This window comes from Dicentrarchus labrax, unplaced genomic scaffold (assembly GCF_905237075.1).
Source record: "Dicentrarchus labrax unplaced genomic scaffold, dlabrax2021, whole genome shotgun sequence".
NCBI lineage: Eukaryota > Metazoa > Chordata > Actinopteri > Moronidae > Dicentrarchus > Dicentrarchus labrax.
Genome location: NW_026136719.1, coordinates 18457988 through 18475121, shown reverse-complemented (window position 1 = coordinate 18475121; position 17134 = coordinate 18457988). Strand labels below are relative to the sequence as shown.

Genomic DNA, 17134 nt, shown 5'->3' with positions numbered 1-17134 from the left:
TCCTGGTTCAGACCAGCTTCGTCCCCGATGAGTACTGGCAGTCTCTGGAGGTCTCCCATCGTATGGTCTTCAAATATCCTTTGAGGTTATCATCTGCAGCTCGGTCACCAGACAGCTGTGGACTATTAATATTATTTTTATAGTTGTTGTTAATGTGTGTTTTCTCTCCAGGCTAGGATAAGACTATACACTACAGTCTGCAGACTACAGTCTTCAATTTGACCAGATATTCTCCAGTTTGATTTTCTCTTGCAGACAAGTTCAAGTGGCTGGATCAGAAAACACATGTACATGTTTATGTTTATATATATATATATATGTGTGTCTATCAGAACCACATAGTAAAGCTTGGTTTAGTAATGAAGAACAGTCTGTTTCTGCTGCTTTGAATCATTCAGTGTGTGAATATGCAGAAGTAGAAATGTTTGACTCTATAATCCGTGAGAAATAAGATCACCTGCTGTATGTGAGTACGTGAGAAAGAATTATTATTGTGCCACCTCCTCTCAAAATGGGGCTTTTGTTTCTTACAATTCAACATAACAACAAGAAGCTCTTGACATTTGTGGAGCTGAAACCAGTATCTTGATATTATTTATATTATTGTTATACTATTCTTTTACATTTTACAACCTTAACGATGGTGTGACTTATGGGTATCTGACCTGGGAATGGAAGGAGGGAATAAGAGGATTTTCCTATCCACTCTTCTTTGCATTTGTGTACAAGATACTGCACTTCATAAACTACGACTCAGTCTATCTCCTAGTAAGTTGACGTATTTTATATATATATATATATATATATATAACATATATGTGTCACTTTGGTTCATTAAACCTGGTCTGGTTGGTTCTGCAGATATGGCTCCCTCGAATAATTCAAGCGCTGCTGGCTGCGTTTGCAGATGTGAAATTCTTTTTCCTCATCCGCACATTGGAAAGTCGTGATGTTGCAACATGGACGGTGAGTTTAAACTGTAAACTGTGTGATTTACTGCAGTGGAGAGGAATGAAAGACGGATTGGATTTAAGCATTCAGTAGTCTGATTCAGAGTTATTGTTATTTTGTATTTATTTTTTAACATTTTAGTTTCCGTTGTTTGACAAATTTATCTAAAACTAAAGTTAAAAACTAAAATTAGGTGTGAAAATGTTTTAGTTAACTGAAATTTAAAAAAAAACTGTAGTTTGGGGGAAATAAATCTAGATTGAAATGATGTTGTGTATTTACAAAACTAACTAAAATAAAATAATACAGGAAATGTTTTTCCCAATTTCTGAACTTTTATAATGATAAAAAAACCAAACTAACTAATACAAAGTAAACTTTGTTAAACACTAAAAAGCTGAATTTTAAAAAACTAAACAAAAAAACAAATTAAAATAAATGAAAAATACGAAACCATAACAAATCTGGTCAACGCGCACACACGCACACGCACACACACACACACACACAAAATCATTACAGTTAGTCTAGTTTTTATTTCTGTTTCAGGTAAATAAAATGATTTTCACACCTGGTTTTAGTTTTAGTAATAGTTACTAATAATCTTGGTCTGATCACAATCATTTGATGTCTCTTCCTTGAGGTCTCACACAGTCTCCGCTCTCAAATACTCAACCTGCATCACTGTTTCTTCTTCTTCTAGTTCTTCTGTCATCTGTGCTCGTGGTTCTCGTGGTACTGCTGCACCAGGACTCTGACCAACAGCATGGAGACCACCCTCACCTCTTTGGCTCTTTTTTATTTCCCCCTCCCTGGGTCCAAAACACACAGCAGGTCTGGACTCGTCATATCTTTACCTTTTTTTAATGTATCTTCTCTCTAAAAATAGATTATTTACAGACACACTGTTTATGTTTTTCTAGCAAAACGTATTTGACCCTGGTTGCCTTGGCGGTCGTTGTCCGACCGACAGCTCTGATTGTTTGGGTTCCTCTGCTGACGTACCATTTCTGGAAGGAAGATAACAAACTGAGACTCATCACTCATAACTTCCTTCCTATCGGGTTTGTACTTTTAATCTCTCGTCAGCTCAACATCTGTATTTCATGCTTGTGTCTTTATCACATAATCTCTCTTTTCCCTCCTTTCCAGAGCCGTGGCTGTTGTGATTTCCACACTGATCGACTGTATCTTCTATGAGGAGGTAAAACTTTAAATCCACATTTAAACACAGTAACTTCTGCTTGTGAAGTCAAATATAAGTTTCTCTCTCTGTTTTTCCAGTGGACCATGGTCCAGTTTAACTTCCTGAAGTTTAACATCTTCTACGGTGTGGCTGATTTCTACGGCTCTCATCCCTGGCACTGGTACTTCACTCAGGGTTTTGCTGTCGTGATCGGTCCTCATCTTCCTCTCTTTCTTCACGGGTGCACCCTCGCCTTTAAAAGATACAAGATTCTGTTGGCAGCAGTCGTCTGGACACTCGTGGTTTACAGGTAAAATGTTCACATTCATAGAATCGTATTTATCAAACTTAGAAGATAACTTAGAGCTACAGGGGCTGAGTCTGCCGCAGCGGCCTGTTTACGTCCATATTTACTTGTCGTCTTCTATCTGCCTCTGTTGGTGTATTTCTGTATTTATTGGTGAGCTGCGACCTGTAATCAGAGTAATATATGTAATAATATTGATAGGACACATAACAGGGGCCCTCTCATAAGTTCTGATCCTGGTCTGTCGAGATGTTTTTGTGCTCTGCAGACAAACTAATCTGTTTGTTCTCTTCAGTTTGCTCCCTCACAAGGAGTTCAGATTCATCTATCCGGTGCTGCCATTCTGTATGATCTTTTCTGGTGAGTCCTCAGTTTGACAACAAACTTCTCTTTGTGCGAATGAACCAGCCAGATGTTTGTTGTAACACTTCTTCTACTACTACAGGGATATCTTTGGCTAATTTAAAAGCGTGGCGCCGAGCTGCTGCGTCCGTCTTGTTAGTGAGTAACCTGGTTGCAGCTCTGTACACCGGCCTGATCCACCAGCGAGGCACTCTGGACGTCATGAGTCATCTCCAGACACTTTGTAACATCAGCAGCGTCTCCACGCCACCAGACGTACTCTTCCTCATGCCCTGCCACTCAACGCCTTTTTACAGGTCGGTTTAGCCCTTAGTGTTGAGTTTTCCTTACAAAAGTGTTTGAATATCCTGATGGCAAAAACTGATTTTAAATCTGTACAAGAAAATATAAATTCAGGAAACTTGTATAAAACTGGCCCACCTGTTGTGGTTCAAGTTCATTCTTGACCTTGGAAACAAATTGACAAAATAATCTCACCTCAAGCTCCATTTCGTAGCTGTTCTGAGGCTTTCGACCATTTAACACGTTCCACAGTAATTGTGCTAAAAACCTCCTGATGAGAACCGAATGAGTCAGTCGAAAGCTCAAGAACAACTATTAAAGGGAACTTTAGGTGTTTTATCAATTGTACATATATATATATATATATATATATATATATTCCCAGCTCTTCTAGCTCGATGTATCTGAATATGGATTTGTGTCGACTATAATAACTCCCTAACTTGAGTTGTACTCAAACTGATGATCCTCTCTTTGTAGCCACGTCCACTGCCCGATGAAGATGAGGTTTCTTGAGTGTCCTCCAGATCTCGGAGAGGAAGGTTACGTCGAAGAAGCCGACAGATTCTACGCCAAACCTGTCCCCTGGCTCAGGACTTCATTTCCATACAAATCTTCTCTACCAACCCATCTGGTTTTGTTTGATGTTTTGGAGAAGGTAAAGATGTTCACAGATGATATTTCTCCTGGTATAAAACTTTAACGGTTGCGACTTTAACGTGTTTTTTTTTGTCGTTGTAGGAAATCTCCGTGTTTTTGCAAGGGAACAACTTTGTGAGGACAGCAGAGATATTTCATACTCATTTTCCTGAGGGAAGAGTTGGAGGAAGCATCTTTATTTATGAAAGGCACTGACACACTGGAACAATGGCAATTTGTTTTCCTTAATCGTGATGTCATATATGATCTACTACTGAAATAAACATTGAAAACACAAATGTTTCTTTGAAATATCTCTTGTCAGATGTCTCAAATGTGTTTTTAATTATTCACAACTAAATTTGGTGTGACATAATTATTTCTTTTTTTTTTTTTTTAAACACACGTAAATAAAAACTAAACTGCCAGGTCCAGTTAAAACAAGCTCAAGGTGGAATGTTAGAAAACTGCAAATTACAAACGTCAAACAAACAAACCTGTGTTTGTAGCAGCAAATTAGAAATTTAAATTAACTACGTGACTTTACACAGAAACATCCAAAATGTGGCATGTCTTTGTTGTTTTTTTAACAGTAGTTTGGTTCCCAGTTAACATTTTCTGCTCAATGTGTATTTTTAAGTGTGGCTGAAGACGAGTACAGAGTTTACAGACCAAAATAAAAGCGTTTCTTTTTTACGTTTGTAAAATGTTGAATGAACTCATGCTGTTACAAATGTGCAGATGATGTAAGAGATGCTACATCTTTCACTCAAACTTAGCAGCGATTACTTCACTACACACAAACAGATCAAGGACATTCAGTAGCATTACAAAGTTAACATTGTGCAAACTTACAAAAAAAAAGAGGAGACTTTGCATCGAAGTACAACCCAAAATAGAATTTGCAACTATAATATTAAACCAGTCGAGATGTTTTCAGTATTTGGGATCAAACGGCATCGGACCCAGTTCTATTTTGACGTCAGCCATGTGTCTGTCTGTGTTTCTTCCTGATCGGCTCCACTTGCGTTCACTGTGTGGGCGAGATTTGGCTCTCTGCTGCTTTCGCTGTTGATGCTTCGCCCTCGACTCCTTTGAGTCTGTGTCTGGTCTTTCAAATGGCCCGCTGTGGGATTCAAACACAAAACATTTATGGCATGAATGATAAGGACAACGGGGGTCGTGTTGACAAAACAACCAAGTTTGTGCTAACTGACTGAGTTTGGAGGAACACATAGAAACAGGATACATCAATCCTAATTTAAATACTTTTTTTATTTTTTACTTTTTGGTCTAAAAATTTATTTACAAAGTGTTTTAGATATAAAAGTCTAGTCTGAGAGTTAGAGGTGGTCCAGAGGAAAGTTAATCTACACAGCTTTATGAAAATGTGGGAACTTTTGGCATCATTCAGGGGGACTCCTACGTATAAGATACGACACTTTGTGAATACAGCCCCAGGAGACTTACCTTGGGCCGTAGATTTTTGTGTAAGCCTCTCCAAAGAAGTGCCGGTAGATGTAGTCATCAAGGTCTCCAAACACATCCTCGTCGAGGCCGTGGTACTCGTGCATGTCGGTCAGATAGTCCTCCACGCCGCTGACAAAGTCTGTGAACAGCATCCGGTCGTGGATGAACACTCCGTTGTGGAAGAAGTTGTTGATGAACGTCTCCAGATCTTTCCAGTGGTGAAAGTGGTTGACTTCCTGTTGCAGGTAACTCTGCAGCAGCTGGTGAAATTCGTCCGCTCTGATTGGCTCCATGGCTTTATTGAAGAGACTCATGGACTCCTGGTAGGCACAGTCGAAAACACTAGAGCATCCTTTGAAGTTTGACTTCTTGGTGTTTTGACTTTGATCTTCGTAAACTTTACCTCCTGATTTTCGAGTGTTGCTCTGGAAGAAGTCATCAAATTTTTGTGTGTGTCTGTGATGAGGTTTGTGGGATCTGTGCTGCCACGACTCTTTTGCATTCTTCGCATCACGTCTCTTATCATAAAAACCTCTGGCTTTGTTGATGAAGGTCGAAGCCGAGTCCTTGAAGTTTCGGAAAGTTAATTTGACAGAATCTGAAAACTTCCTCAGATTCTCCTTCACAGCTTCCTTTGCTTTCTTTATCTGCTCTTTGTGGTGATGGACAAACTCCTTGGTGGAGTTCTTCACAGCATCAAATGTCTCTTTCACTTTCCCCGCCATGCTGTCTTTTGTTTTTTTCACTCTGGACTCTGTGTCTCCTTTGACTCTTTCTTCTTTGGTTTCCACGTACAGCCTCTCCCACAGGTCAGAGCGCTGCTGCTCGAAGCTCAGTCTTTTCTCCATCTCCATCAGACGGGACTGTAGCCCTTCTGCCTCTGTACCGGCCTCCTTTCCAGCTCCAGGTATGTGACTTCTCAGTAGGTTTAACTCTCTCCTCAGCGCATCTGTAACCTTTCTCTCCTTGTCCAGCTTCTTCCTCAGTGTCTGTGCTTCAGCCATCATGTCTTCCCTCTGGCCACGGAAGCTTCGGATCAGCTGTTTCTCCTCCTCCAGCTGGTCTTTCAGCCTCTGGTTTTCTGACAGCAGTGTGTCAACACCAGCTCCCATCGCTTCCCGATCTCTGATCTTAGAGCGCAGGTTTCTCAGCTCCTCCTGCAAGGTGGACAGGGACTTTTCTTCACGTTCCAGGGAGCTTTTCAGCAGCTGGTTCTCAGCCATCAACATCTGCTGCTGGGACACAATGTTAGACCTCTCCTCAGCCTTCTGATCCAGCAACATTTCAAGATCATCTTTCTGGGCCTTCATGGGAAAAGAATGAACAAAACAGGGACATTTACTACTTTTACAGTGGTGTTTATTTGAGTCATTATTATTGAAGGCAGGCAAAGTTCACTCAAATCATTCAGCTTTTGAACAGTGAAACAAAAATGCAAGAAACAAAAAAGAAGGAAGTTTTGACTTGTAACTTATATTTCCTTATTATAACACTTGCATTTGTATTCTGTTACCAAAACAATACACAGAACTCCAAGTTACCTGAATGTGTGCCTGTTGGATGCTGAGCTCCTGGTTCTCCTTCTTTATCTTCTCAATCACTTCTGTGAGCAGTGAAATAACTTTTTGCTCATCTAGGTCATCCAGGCCAAAGTCAACCATCTGAACCAGAGAGAGAGAATCAAGAAACAAGTTAAAGTTAATGGTTATATGAGTCATGATTGTTGAAGGTGAGCAGAAAGGGTCGCTCAAAATATGAATCATTCAGCATTCGAGTAAGGAGGTAAAGAAAACTCACATTGAAACATTGTTTCATTGTTTAAAATCATCATCACAATATTCACATTTATTCTGTATTTGTTTCAAAGGGATGGGAGAGAATAAGTTAATGATTACTGTCGTGTACATTCTGACACAAACAAGCTTATTATTGTTTGTGCTTTGTGTTGTCACTGACCTGGTTTGTAAAAGGTTGCCCTCGAACATGTCGGTGAAGAAGATCCCTCACACCATCGACTTCATTCACTCTGATTTTCTCCACAGTTTTCTGTCTTTCTTGAATCTGGACTGTGCCTGTAAGTGACATTTGGAACACAAACACATTATTTACACATTGCAAACATTGTTGGAGCCAGTCTACATGTAATGGAAGCAGTGTCTACAGTCGTCTTTAAAACTCAAACTATAAAACAGAGTTATGGGGAACAAACTGTTCAAAGTTCACAAATGTACAGTAGTTCCCACCAAAGACCAGAGCTGCTGAGATATCTACAGCACCTGGTCCTACAAGGAAACTAAGGAAAGGAAACTCAAACAATTCAAGTACATTTCTAATTCTGTAATTCAGTATCACATCACATCTGAGAAACCAGAGGCCATAACCAGACTTAAACCCCTTACTCGATCCTTCACAGATGAAGAAGATGCTGTGCTGTAATAAACACTATGTACATTAATTCCTACCAACTGGAAAGTTTTAATGAAGTATACTTTTATATTTGTCAAATCTTCCAGCTCTGCAGTTCTTACCATAGAAGTGTCCAAAGCCCATGCTGATGGCTACGACGAGGGCAATCAGGATACACTTGTTGAGGATGCTGCTGCCCTGGCCTTGCATTTGGACATCCGGAACGCCAGCGGGTCTGACTTCTGCCTGCTCCTCCTGCTGCCCCTCATCTTCCTCACTCTGGTCAGATTCCAGTGCCTCTTCCTCCTCCGGCTCTGTCACGATGCTCGTGGTATTCTTCCTCAACCTTCGTCTTCTGACAACAGTGCTGCCACTTCGTCCTGCCTCGTCCTCGCTGCTGCTGGAGTTTGTCACAGCAGGCTGCTGCACTGGGAAAACTACAGCAAAATACATACAGTTATAGTTATTATATAATACATATAGTGATTATATGGTGGAAGACATTAACAGACAGGAGAGGCACACACAAAAATAACACGCTTAGAAAACACACCTAAGTAAGGTTAATCATGCAGACAACAAATATTACGGATTAAAATAAACTGATTCACTAATTATGACCAACACTGCTGTGAAGTCTAGATCCATTTTTGTGTTTGTACAAAGAATTAAAACTTTTCTATTTTTGGGAATACATTTTTTTGTTTCTTGCTGAGAGTTAGAGGAGAAGATCGATATCACTATTGTGCACAAGAAATAGTCTGGCACATAACATTGCACTATTTCAGAGTGTATAACTGCATATAATCTGCTCGTAACTCTCAGACCGGAGAATATCACACTTATTATATTAGTTACACTTCTATTACACTATTAATGGACCTACAAAGATCCACACATGCACACACATGGAAAAACAGGGAAGGAAGCCATGTTGCATTTTCATACGTGGTTGAACATGCTTTTAAAAGAAGCTGGCTTACATCAGCATGTGTTCTTGTCAGCAACTGATCAGGATTAATTCTGTGCATTGCTGAGCAAGCTTAGCATCATATTAGATTCACTCCAGTTTCAAACAGGCCACCTGGAAAAGAGCGGCCTCCAGTGAGCTGACTTCTCAGATGGTAGCCTAAGTTCATGAGACTCTGTGGAAGTTTCCAGTGACTCAACATCAAACCTGCTTTGGCGATGTAGAAAACAGGCAGAGGAAGAACGTTTTTGTGTCGAATTTATTTCTCTATGCTGACTCTTAAAATCACTTTGCTAAAGAAGACATAAGGATAGTTCAGTGTGTGAGTATGTGTGTGTTGCTGCAGCCCTACCAGTCTCTGCAGCGTTGAAGGCGTACTGGCTGCTGCAGGAGGTGCCGAGGTAGAACTCCTCGTTGGCTGCTGCCTCCTCTTCCACCTCAACATGCTCGTCCTCCTTCAAGTCTCTGAGAGTCACAATGTCGGAGTGATCACTGGAGGACAACAGAGTTACATTCTGTTTCCCTGGGGTGTTGTCTCCGGCCTTGAGAGGATATATAGATATTAACGATGGAAGACAAAGGGAGCGGCAATAAAGTGGCTCTGGATTAGTTAAACAACAGCTTGTTTTTATTGTTTTCTTACCTCTGAGGCATACAGTGTCTCATCTATGGTTTGCTCTCCCAGAGTGTCATCAAGCGAATCAGCAACCCTCTCCTCAACACTCTCAGCTGAGAATATAATTAATACAAATTAAGATTAATGTCTTAATTACGATTGTTAAGATTAGAAAGTCATATGTACAATGATGGCATTTATAATTAGATCTGCACAAGTATTTTCATTATTGATCAATCTGTCAATTACTTTTGTGATTTTTTTGTTCAAACGGTCTCAAAACTCAAAACTATTCACGATAGTGTCAAATAATAACAAGAAAACCAGAAAATAATCATATCTGAGAAACGGAAAACAGTGAATTTTGGGGCTAAAACTATCTTAAAGCAATTTTCTATCTACTGACTAATTAGTTAATTGGCAAATTGTTTCAGCTGTAATTATATATCTTTTCAAATGTATTTATTTCTTTCCTAGAATAACAAGCACAACAAACACAATAAAACAAAGCACAAGGAGGGTAAATCATAAGAAATAGGTCAAAAGAAAAAATAAACACAATTTAAATTGGTGAGTTGATTGAATTAGTTTTAAAAGTAGTAAACAGCTCCTGTGTGACTCTCAGATGTCTTATAAAGTCAACACTGATAACTGGCATTCGGCTGTTTTGTCAATTGTCTATATTCCTGTACGCATATAAACACATTGTTTATTTATTTAATATCATCATACTAACAACATAATAATAAATCTGCTACTGTTAAACCCAGACAAAAAACAATAATAAAGATTTTTACCAGCAGATGCAGATGCCCGTGTGTCCTGCAGCTCTGCTTTCTCCACTGGAGGGCGCTCTAACAGCTCGGCTGCATATTCCACTGCAGCCTCCGATCCCAATGTCTCAATATCCGAACCCTGTAAACACAATAAGCAGACATTAAAACTGGACATGACAGAGAAATACATCTTTATTTATTCTGATTTATAACCACTTCATTTGATAAATATGAATAATTTAAACCACAGATGCAGACATACAGTACTGGCAAGATTTCATTAGAAATACTGAAAACGGTCCTCATGGTAAACGATATCTGACACTGTGACTGAACAAACATCAGTTGACCAGAATGATGCTCGCAGCATTTCAGTGGAAAAAATCCCATAAAAAAACACAGGCATAATCCCTTTTTGTTTTTTGGTTTCATTTCAGATGTATAACTTCTGTGCAACAATACTTTTTTGTGATAAAAGATAGGAAATATCAGATTTCCCCCATTTTTCTTAATATGGTCATGTGTATTGCCAGTTTGTGCTGTCACATCCATGTATGATGAATAAAATAATTATTATGATCAAATGAATAGTTTATCATGTAAAACTCACAAACTAAAATTGGTTTCTATTCAAATGTCATATAAAGTTAAGAAATTTCCAAATTGTTCCAACATATTCAACAATGTACGTACCGTAATGTACGCAGACATTTTTTCTTTAACATTTTACTCGTTGCTACCACCTTAAAGTGTCAAAAACTATACAACAAATGAAAATACCTGGGATTAAGAATAAGAAAAAGGGGTTCAATACCTCATTACTAATAATGGTCCAGCCACAGGATGACTCTGCATCACTTGACGTCTCTGACATTTCTGTCAGCTGTCAGCAATATACAAGAATCTAGAGGAGATAAGGAGGTCAAAGATTGAAGACAGTAGGTTGCACTAGAGAAGATATAGGTCAGTGTGTCACAAGATGAAAAAAAATGTTGTTAATCTTCAGTTTAAGTAGTGCAAAATGAGTTTACAATATACAATTACAATAATGTACAAACATCCTGATAGCCGAATGGTAATCGAATGACTTGTTTGTGTGCCTCTGTACTGATCTTGTAAAAAACGTCCATGTGCTCTACACAAATAAATCTTTGCTTGGCCTAATCGTGGGGTATATTTGTCTGGGAGAAATGTTAAATAAGTGCTATAAAAAAAAGCACCAAACTGACAAAAGCATTGACTAATAATTTCCTGATGAAAATAAATAGGATGCTCCTGTATCTCATCGATCAGCAGGTGTCTGGGTAAGCCAACCTGACCCTAAGCAGCCTGTAAGTGTTACCTGGAGGACTGTAAAGTACCCTTTACTGGGAGGTACTGGAAACACCTTAAGGTTTGTTTTTGATTAATTAAACGCCATAAATATATAACGTTAGAGATACAGTAGCTACATTAACTATGAGTCACATCTGGTTGCTTTGGAGAAAATAATGATGTTATCAGTGTAATAGGTAATCACAACTGTTATGGATGGCTAAATCTTTTTGTTTTCACCACCTCAGCATGCAGCCCTGATCAGCCATTAATCAATTAATCATTAGTTACTGATCATTATTTCTCCAGCTGGTCATGAACTTGAAACTCTGCCGTTTATATACTTCCTGTGTATATAAAACAAACAAACAAACAAAGCGGAGTAACAGCGGCCTCTGGGTGACAGACTACAGTAATAGGCGATACCAGCTCCAGCGGCCCGACAACAACAACAACAACAACAACAACAACAACAACAACAACAACAACAACAGTCAACGTTTGTCTCAGCAGAGACCACAGCGGTTAACAGCCGTTAGCTAACGGCTGTTCACATTAAACACATTTAGCCGTTGGTTCGCAGCTAACGTCAGTTAACGTTAACTATAACTTGACAGGCTAGTTGTTAACGTCTCCTCCCTTGGCATCGTCGGGAGATATAATTAGTGCTGTATCCACAACGTTAATTATCTGTAGAAGCACCTTAACATCACTAGCTTTTATTAAAAAATAATAAAAATGATTGAACTCACCGGTGTTTTACGTCCAACGACGAGACAGCTGTTTACAAGCAGCTCCAGAGTTATTGCAGTATATGCCCAGTTTATCCGTTAACGACGCAGCGAAGCGGGCGATACACGGGAAATGTAGTTTTAATGCTGAACGGTTGAACAAGCAGCAAAGCCTCTATTCAACTCTCAGAACTACATTTCCCATAAGTCAGCGCGGTGTCCAAACAGGTTCGCTCGAGGGTGGAAACTCGGCCCCGAAAAAAACATAAACAAGGAAGCGTGACAAAGCAGACCACATAATTAGTTAGGGGTAAAAAAAAAACAACAACAACAACAACAAAACGAACTTATTAATGTGTTTGTGCTGTTGTGGCATTAGCAGAAGGTTTTAAAAGCAGGTCGCTAATGCGGAACAGTTCAACTGCCCACCAGAAAGCACGTGCTCGTCGTTGTTATGGGCAGTGAGCGCGTGTCGTCTGGCTCTCTGCCTGCAGACTTTTTGGTTGATGTTGATGTTGATGTTGTCGGTGGGTAGGGCTCCGTTTGAATACTCGCACAATGGCTTCTCATGTGGCGCTACACTGCGGCCTGTTGTGAGTGCTCCTGTGTGCGGGTCGCTCTGCTGTTGCTATGCTGTCTGTCTCCAGGGCTGCTGCTGCTGCTGGGAGGTAATCAGTGTTTATCATGGGACATACACAGAGCAGCACCTCACCTTAATAACCTTTGCCTTTTGTTTGCTTTTCTTTGTTTTCCCCTCACCTAGCCACTCCCTAAACTCCTAACTTTATAGATTCTTCCTATGTATGTGTTTGTTTTGATTATTTTCTTGTAAATAGATTATTGTGTCACCTGTCATCAGAACCAGCCCATGTATTTATGATGCTTAAATTAATTTAAATATCAAAAACACTGCAAAATACTGGCATTATACCACCATAGATAGACATAAAAAACACATACATGATTGTACTGGACTTAGCTTTATGTTCTGTTTGTACAAATGTTCACCTTCTGCTGTGATTAACACAACTGGACAATTGAAAATTGACATAACATACACAAAACTTTAAAACTGTGAAGCTAAAACTGTACAGAAAGAGGAAGCTTTGTTGAACTAATCCATCAAAATGATAAAGTATTATATATTATATACATGCTGATTTATTTCTTATATTTTATGTTCAGCCTAATTGAGAAATAATTATGGATCAGCTTTCCTATGAGCTGCTGTTAACAAGACCAGTAGAGGTCAATGTTGTCATGGTTATGCCAGTTTTTGTAAATTGGGGGAAATGTTCTGGTGCTTTGTTGATAATGTTACATAATAAGAGTATAAATGTAGGAAATTGGTGTAATCTTTTTGTATTGGCAATACAATTTATATCTTAGAAATGCAAATTTGTGTGTAAATCTAAACATTAAATATGCCAGTGGGTTTATCATTATTGTCATCCACTATTTTAAATTGAAGTATAATTTGTTTTGGAGAATAGTAGAATAGAATCGGCTCTGTGGTGGCAGATATGGTTAATCATCCCAACCAGGCTTAAGAACAATTATCAATACAATTAAGTCCGTAGACAAATTATAATGTACAATATCAATACACACATATATCAAAATCTACATCATCTACATTCAAAATATATTAAATTAATGTACAAGACCTGAGTCTAAAAGCCCAGTTTTTAAAAAATAAGTCTTTTAATGTCATTATTAAAGAGATTTTTGCGTCGGTGAGTAAGCGTCCAGGGTTTGATGCTGTTTTCTGACAGCGTTGCAGCTGAGTGATGTGTGTATAACTACTTTACTTCTAAAGTGTCCATGAAGAACCAAATCATCAGCTGCAGTCTTAAGTTAAAAATGAGCTCCACCTCAAACAAGTACAGTAAAACGCTGCTTAAAGCACGAGTTATAATCTAATTATACAATATATAATAGTGTAGCAGCCACCAGGGACATTTTTCTACATTGGTTTTACTTTGGATACTTTATGTCATTATATATTATTGTATGATACTTGAGTGATTTTACTTAATTTTACTTGTAATGTGTAGTGTTTTTACTTTTGGTAATTTCACTCAGAGATTTAAAGCTAAAGCAAAGAAAACACAAGATGAAAATATAAAATAGTGTTGTTTCATCTGTCCTAGAACTGAGAGCATGTTCAGAAAAAACAACTGCAGACAAGTTGCATTTTTTGTACTTTTATTTAAACTGAGAATCAGACTTCCATAATTAACCACTGTCTAAAATCTCATAACTAAACATTTTTGGCAAAAAAACAACTTGCAAGTGATTTTGCTGACGAAGACAAACCTGACAAAATACAACAAAACATGAACTGAAAATATCAGAAAACATAAAATAATTACAAAAAGGTACATTCAATTTTCAAGACTTGACTCTTTTTCTTTGAGGAAGAGCAGCTGTGGGTTCCCTGAGTTTGACTGTAAATGACCCGCAGCGCTTCCCCCCACATTATTTAAACACAACATTACTGCAAGAGGGGAGAACAAACAAGAATCACACCAGACTCTGTGTTTTATCCCTTTAAATTCACGGACAGGAACGTAATTCCAAGAAAACACCGTTCATGAGATGAAAGGCAGCAGACCAACATCCCGAGGCTCTTGTTTGACCATCTTGACCTGAATCTTACATTAATGACCCACGTACATTGCATCTGCACCTATCACAACAGTATGACAACATAAAACCCAGAGGTAGCACTTATGTACCTGTAAGAGCTGCAAAAGGCTCAATTCAGAACCTGTATGACCCCAGTAGCTGTGTGTGTAACGGTCAGTATCTTCACAACTTGAATATAACATATCAGGGTTCAGGAAACAAGCATGAGCACTGTTTTCAGATTCTGAATTGAGCCTGTAAAGCTCTAATAACACAGGATTTATTAATACATTATAGGGTTAAAGTTAAATTTGGAAATGTGTATCCATCTTTTACTTTGCAAAAGCAGGTTAAACATGACTCAACTGAATACAAAAACATGTTTATCTGGATAGACAACAGATTTAAAAAAAAGGAAAACTTGATTTAGTGGAAATAAATGACAATTAAGAAACAGGGTGACGTTTTCATCCTGTTGTCTCGTAGTACAACACATAATACATGAGTATGAGAACACTGAAAATGACAACATTTCACACTAAGATAGGATGCTTTTATACGGATCTCTTGCCAATATGCAACGGTGACCTCTAAATCTAAATCTTTGGTTTGCATTGTTTGCTTTTCAAAATAAAGTTTAACTGATTGACTTTTCATCCTAAAATCTTCCCATGATTGAATCCTCTGCAGAATCCTCTGATTAAAAATACAGAGATGTGAAAATGTGCGTGCGCCCCCCTGACTGTCCTACAGCCTGTGTTATTATATGAAATCATTTTTGGGAGAGCTTTAAATTATCTATTAAAATGCATGAATTTGAATACCTAACAGATATATTGGTCTTTGCTGCAGCCCTCTCACTCTCTCTCTCCTTTCCTGTCACTATCCATTAAAAAGGCAATAAAAGCCCCCAAAAAAGAAAACTAATTTATTTATGCTCCTTGTGCGGAAATCTCCCAAATATATTTAAATCTTTTTTCACGCACTCACAGGGGGAAGAATCAGTGGCTGCACATTTTCACACGACTGAACTGTTGCAAGAGACTTCTACTCAATATAATATACTGTATTCTCTTATAATAATCACCTACAATGTACAGACATCTTTTGCAACAGCTTTGGAGGAACTCTGCAACAGGATCATTTGGTTTGCGTGCATAACATTGATTATTAATTGTCACTCCATCTTCTGTGAGTGCCCGTGTATCCTGCTGGCACTAGCTCAGAGTTTGAACCTACAACTCTCTATACTTTTTTTTTTTTTTTTTTTTTTTTTTTGTCACGGGTCAAGGCCACTAATGTGCAAGGCTTTGTTCGAGGAGCAGCGCCTCAACTCATCTCAAAGGCCACGATTCGTCTTTGGTCTAATCTGTTTAGATTATTTCACATTCCTCAGTAACCTTCTGCCAGAGATTAGTTGAGAGACTAAAATAAACTGAGGTAGCAAACAACTCTTTGGGTTATAGCTTCACAGTCACCGCAGCACATTGGCCAATAATACAAAACTACTTGGCAGACAAGTGCTAATCTTCATCTACTCTACAGCAAAGCAAAATAACTACTTGGAACATAGGTAACTACAATGTGTACTCAGTAGTACATTATCTTCTAACAAAAATATAGATTTTTTTTCCAAAGTAAAACGTTTCATGGTGTTCATTCAGTTCTTCACTTTCATCTCTGATTAAACACTTCCATTGCTTTTACTACAACGATTCTTCACGTTTTGCATCCTCATGTGGAACTTCTCCCTCAGAATGATTAGACTTCGGATTCAGCATCTGAGGGACGCCTCCCACATTAAGGCCAATTATAAAGCTTTTCTGTACCGACATTGCCACTTGCAAGCACTTCTGGTGTGAATCTTTACATGAACAAAAAGGAAGAAGTCAATAAACAAAAGAGTCCGTTGTAAAAACAGACATTATAGGACCTGAGGAGAAACTACAGAGGGGGTTTCCATCTGTGGGGAAGGGCACAAACATCTGACCTACTGGCACACAATGTCGGAGATACATTCATAGCATATTCTATTAGGCAATTACACACTACAACAGTTTAGTACTGAGAAGATACCCTGTCATTTCAGCATGTAACACTACATGACTTTTCAAATGTACTAAACTTTGTTCCCTGAGTTTAGGAAAACAATAAGACAATAAAATAACTTCTTAAATGAGGTAGTATAAAACAGGAATGGCAAGGGCAGCTGCACACCGACATACAAAACAAAAACAAACATTCATTATCTTGTCATACCATTACTCAATAATGGACGAAATGAACAAAACATATTATTAATACTGGCTCAGCACCTCAGCAACATCTGAGGAGATAAATAAGAAACTGTATGTGTATTTTCCATCCTTCAGTCCACACAACAAGTGGAGCGGGAGGAGGAAGCTGCAGCGCCCTTACCATCCAGCAAATCAGAACAAAGTAAGAGGAAAACACAAAATGGGATGACAACCAGAAGAAAGTCATCAGGAAGT

The 17134-nt window shown here is 38.6% G+C and overlaps 2 protein-coding genes across 3 annotated transcripts in view; one reads left to right on the top strand and one right to left on the bottom strand.

Annotated features, from left to right (window-relative positions):
• The window catches only part of pigb (phosphatidylinositol glycan anchor biosynthesis, class B), a 4652-nt gene extending 625 nt beyond the window's left edge, over positions 1 to 4027 (top strand). Inside the window, exons 3-13 of the mRNA XM_051379205.1 lie at positions 1 to 73; positions 651 to 768; positions 862 to 966; positions 1655 to 1785; positions 1875 to 2015; positions 2104 to 2155; positions 2236 to 2447; positions 2740 to 2804; positions 2890 to 3103; positions 3570 to 3747; positions 3831 to 4027. The exon at positions 1 to 73 is cut by the window's left edge and continues 57 nt beyond it. Coding sequence (XP_051235165.1) covers positions 1 to 73; positions 651 to 768; positions 862 to 966; positions 1655 to 1785; positions 1875 to 2015; positions 2104 to 2155; positions 2236 to 2447; positions 2740 to 2804; positions 2890 to 3103; positions 3570 to 3747; positions 3831 to 3944 — 1403 coding nt within the window. The 3' untranslated portion in view covers positions 3945 to 4027. The remainder of the gene's footprint in view (positions 74 to 650; positions 769 to 861; positions 967 to 1654; positions 1786 to 1874; positions 2016 to 2103; positions 2156 to 2235; positions 2448 to 2739; positions 2805 to 2889; positions 3104 to 3569; positions 3748 to 3830) is intronic.
• Positions 3910 to 12566, bottom strand: ccpg1 (cell cycle progression 1). Of its 2 annotated transcripts, XM_051379203.1 has the most exons (11): positions 12033 to 12566; positions 10781 to 10870; positions 9988 to 10105; positions 9218 to 9303; positions 8927 to 9116; positions 8689 to 8781; positions 7727 to 8041; positions 7155 to 7270; positions 6740 to 6859; positions 5199 to 6502; positions 3910 to 4854 (listed from the first exon to the last, which is right to left on the bottom strand). In XM_051379203.1, the coding sequence occupies exons 2-11, from the start codon at positions 10838 to 10840 to the stop codon at positions 4665 to 4667; spliced, it is 2592 nt and encodes an 863-aa protein (XP_051235163.1). In that variant the 5' UTR covers positions 10841 to 10870; positions 12033 to 12566; the 3' UTR covers positions 3910 to 4664. The 2 variants fall into 2 exon arrangements, with proteins under 2 accessions (XP_051235163.1, XP_051235164.1); XM_051379204.1 differs by lacking the exon at positions 8689 to 8781 and having other exon boundaries at positions 12033 to 12543.
• Between the last annotated feature and the right edge of the window lie 4568 nt (positions 12567 to 17134).

Excerpts from the sequence above, each read along its gene's own strand:
- ccpg1 (XM_051379203.1), bottom strand. The coding sequence starts at position 10,840 with ATGTCAGAGACGTCAAGTGATGCAGAGTCATCCTGTGGCTGGACCATT. Across the intron at positions 9,304-9,987 it reads ACGGGCATCTGCATCTGCTG|CTGAGAGTGTTGAGGAGAGG; the intron begins GTAAAAATCTTT and ends TTATATTCTCAG. Across the intron at positions 8,782-8,926 it reads CTTCAACGCTGCAGAGACTG|GTTTGATGTTGAGTCACTGG; the intron begins GTAGGGCTGCAG and ends TCGCCAAAGCAG.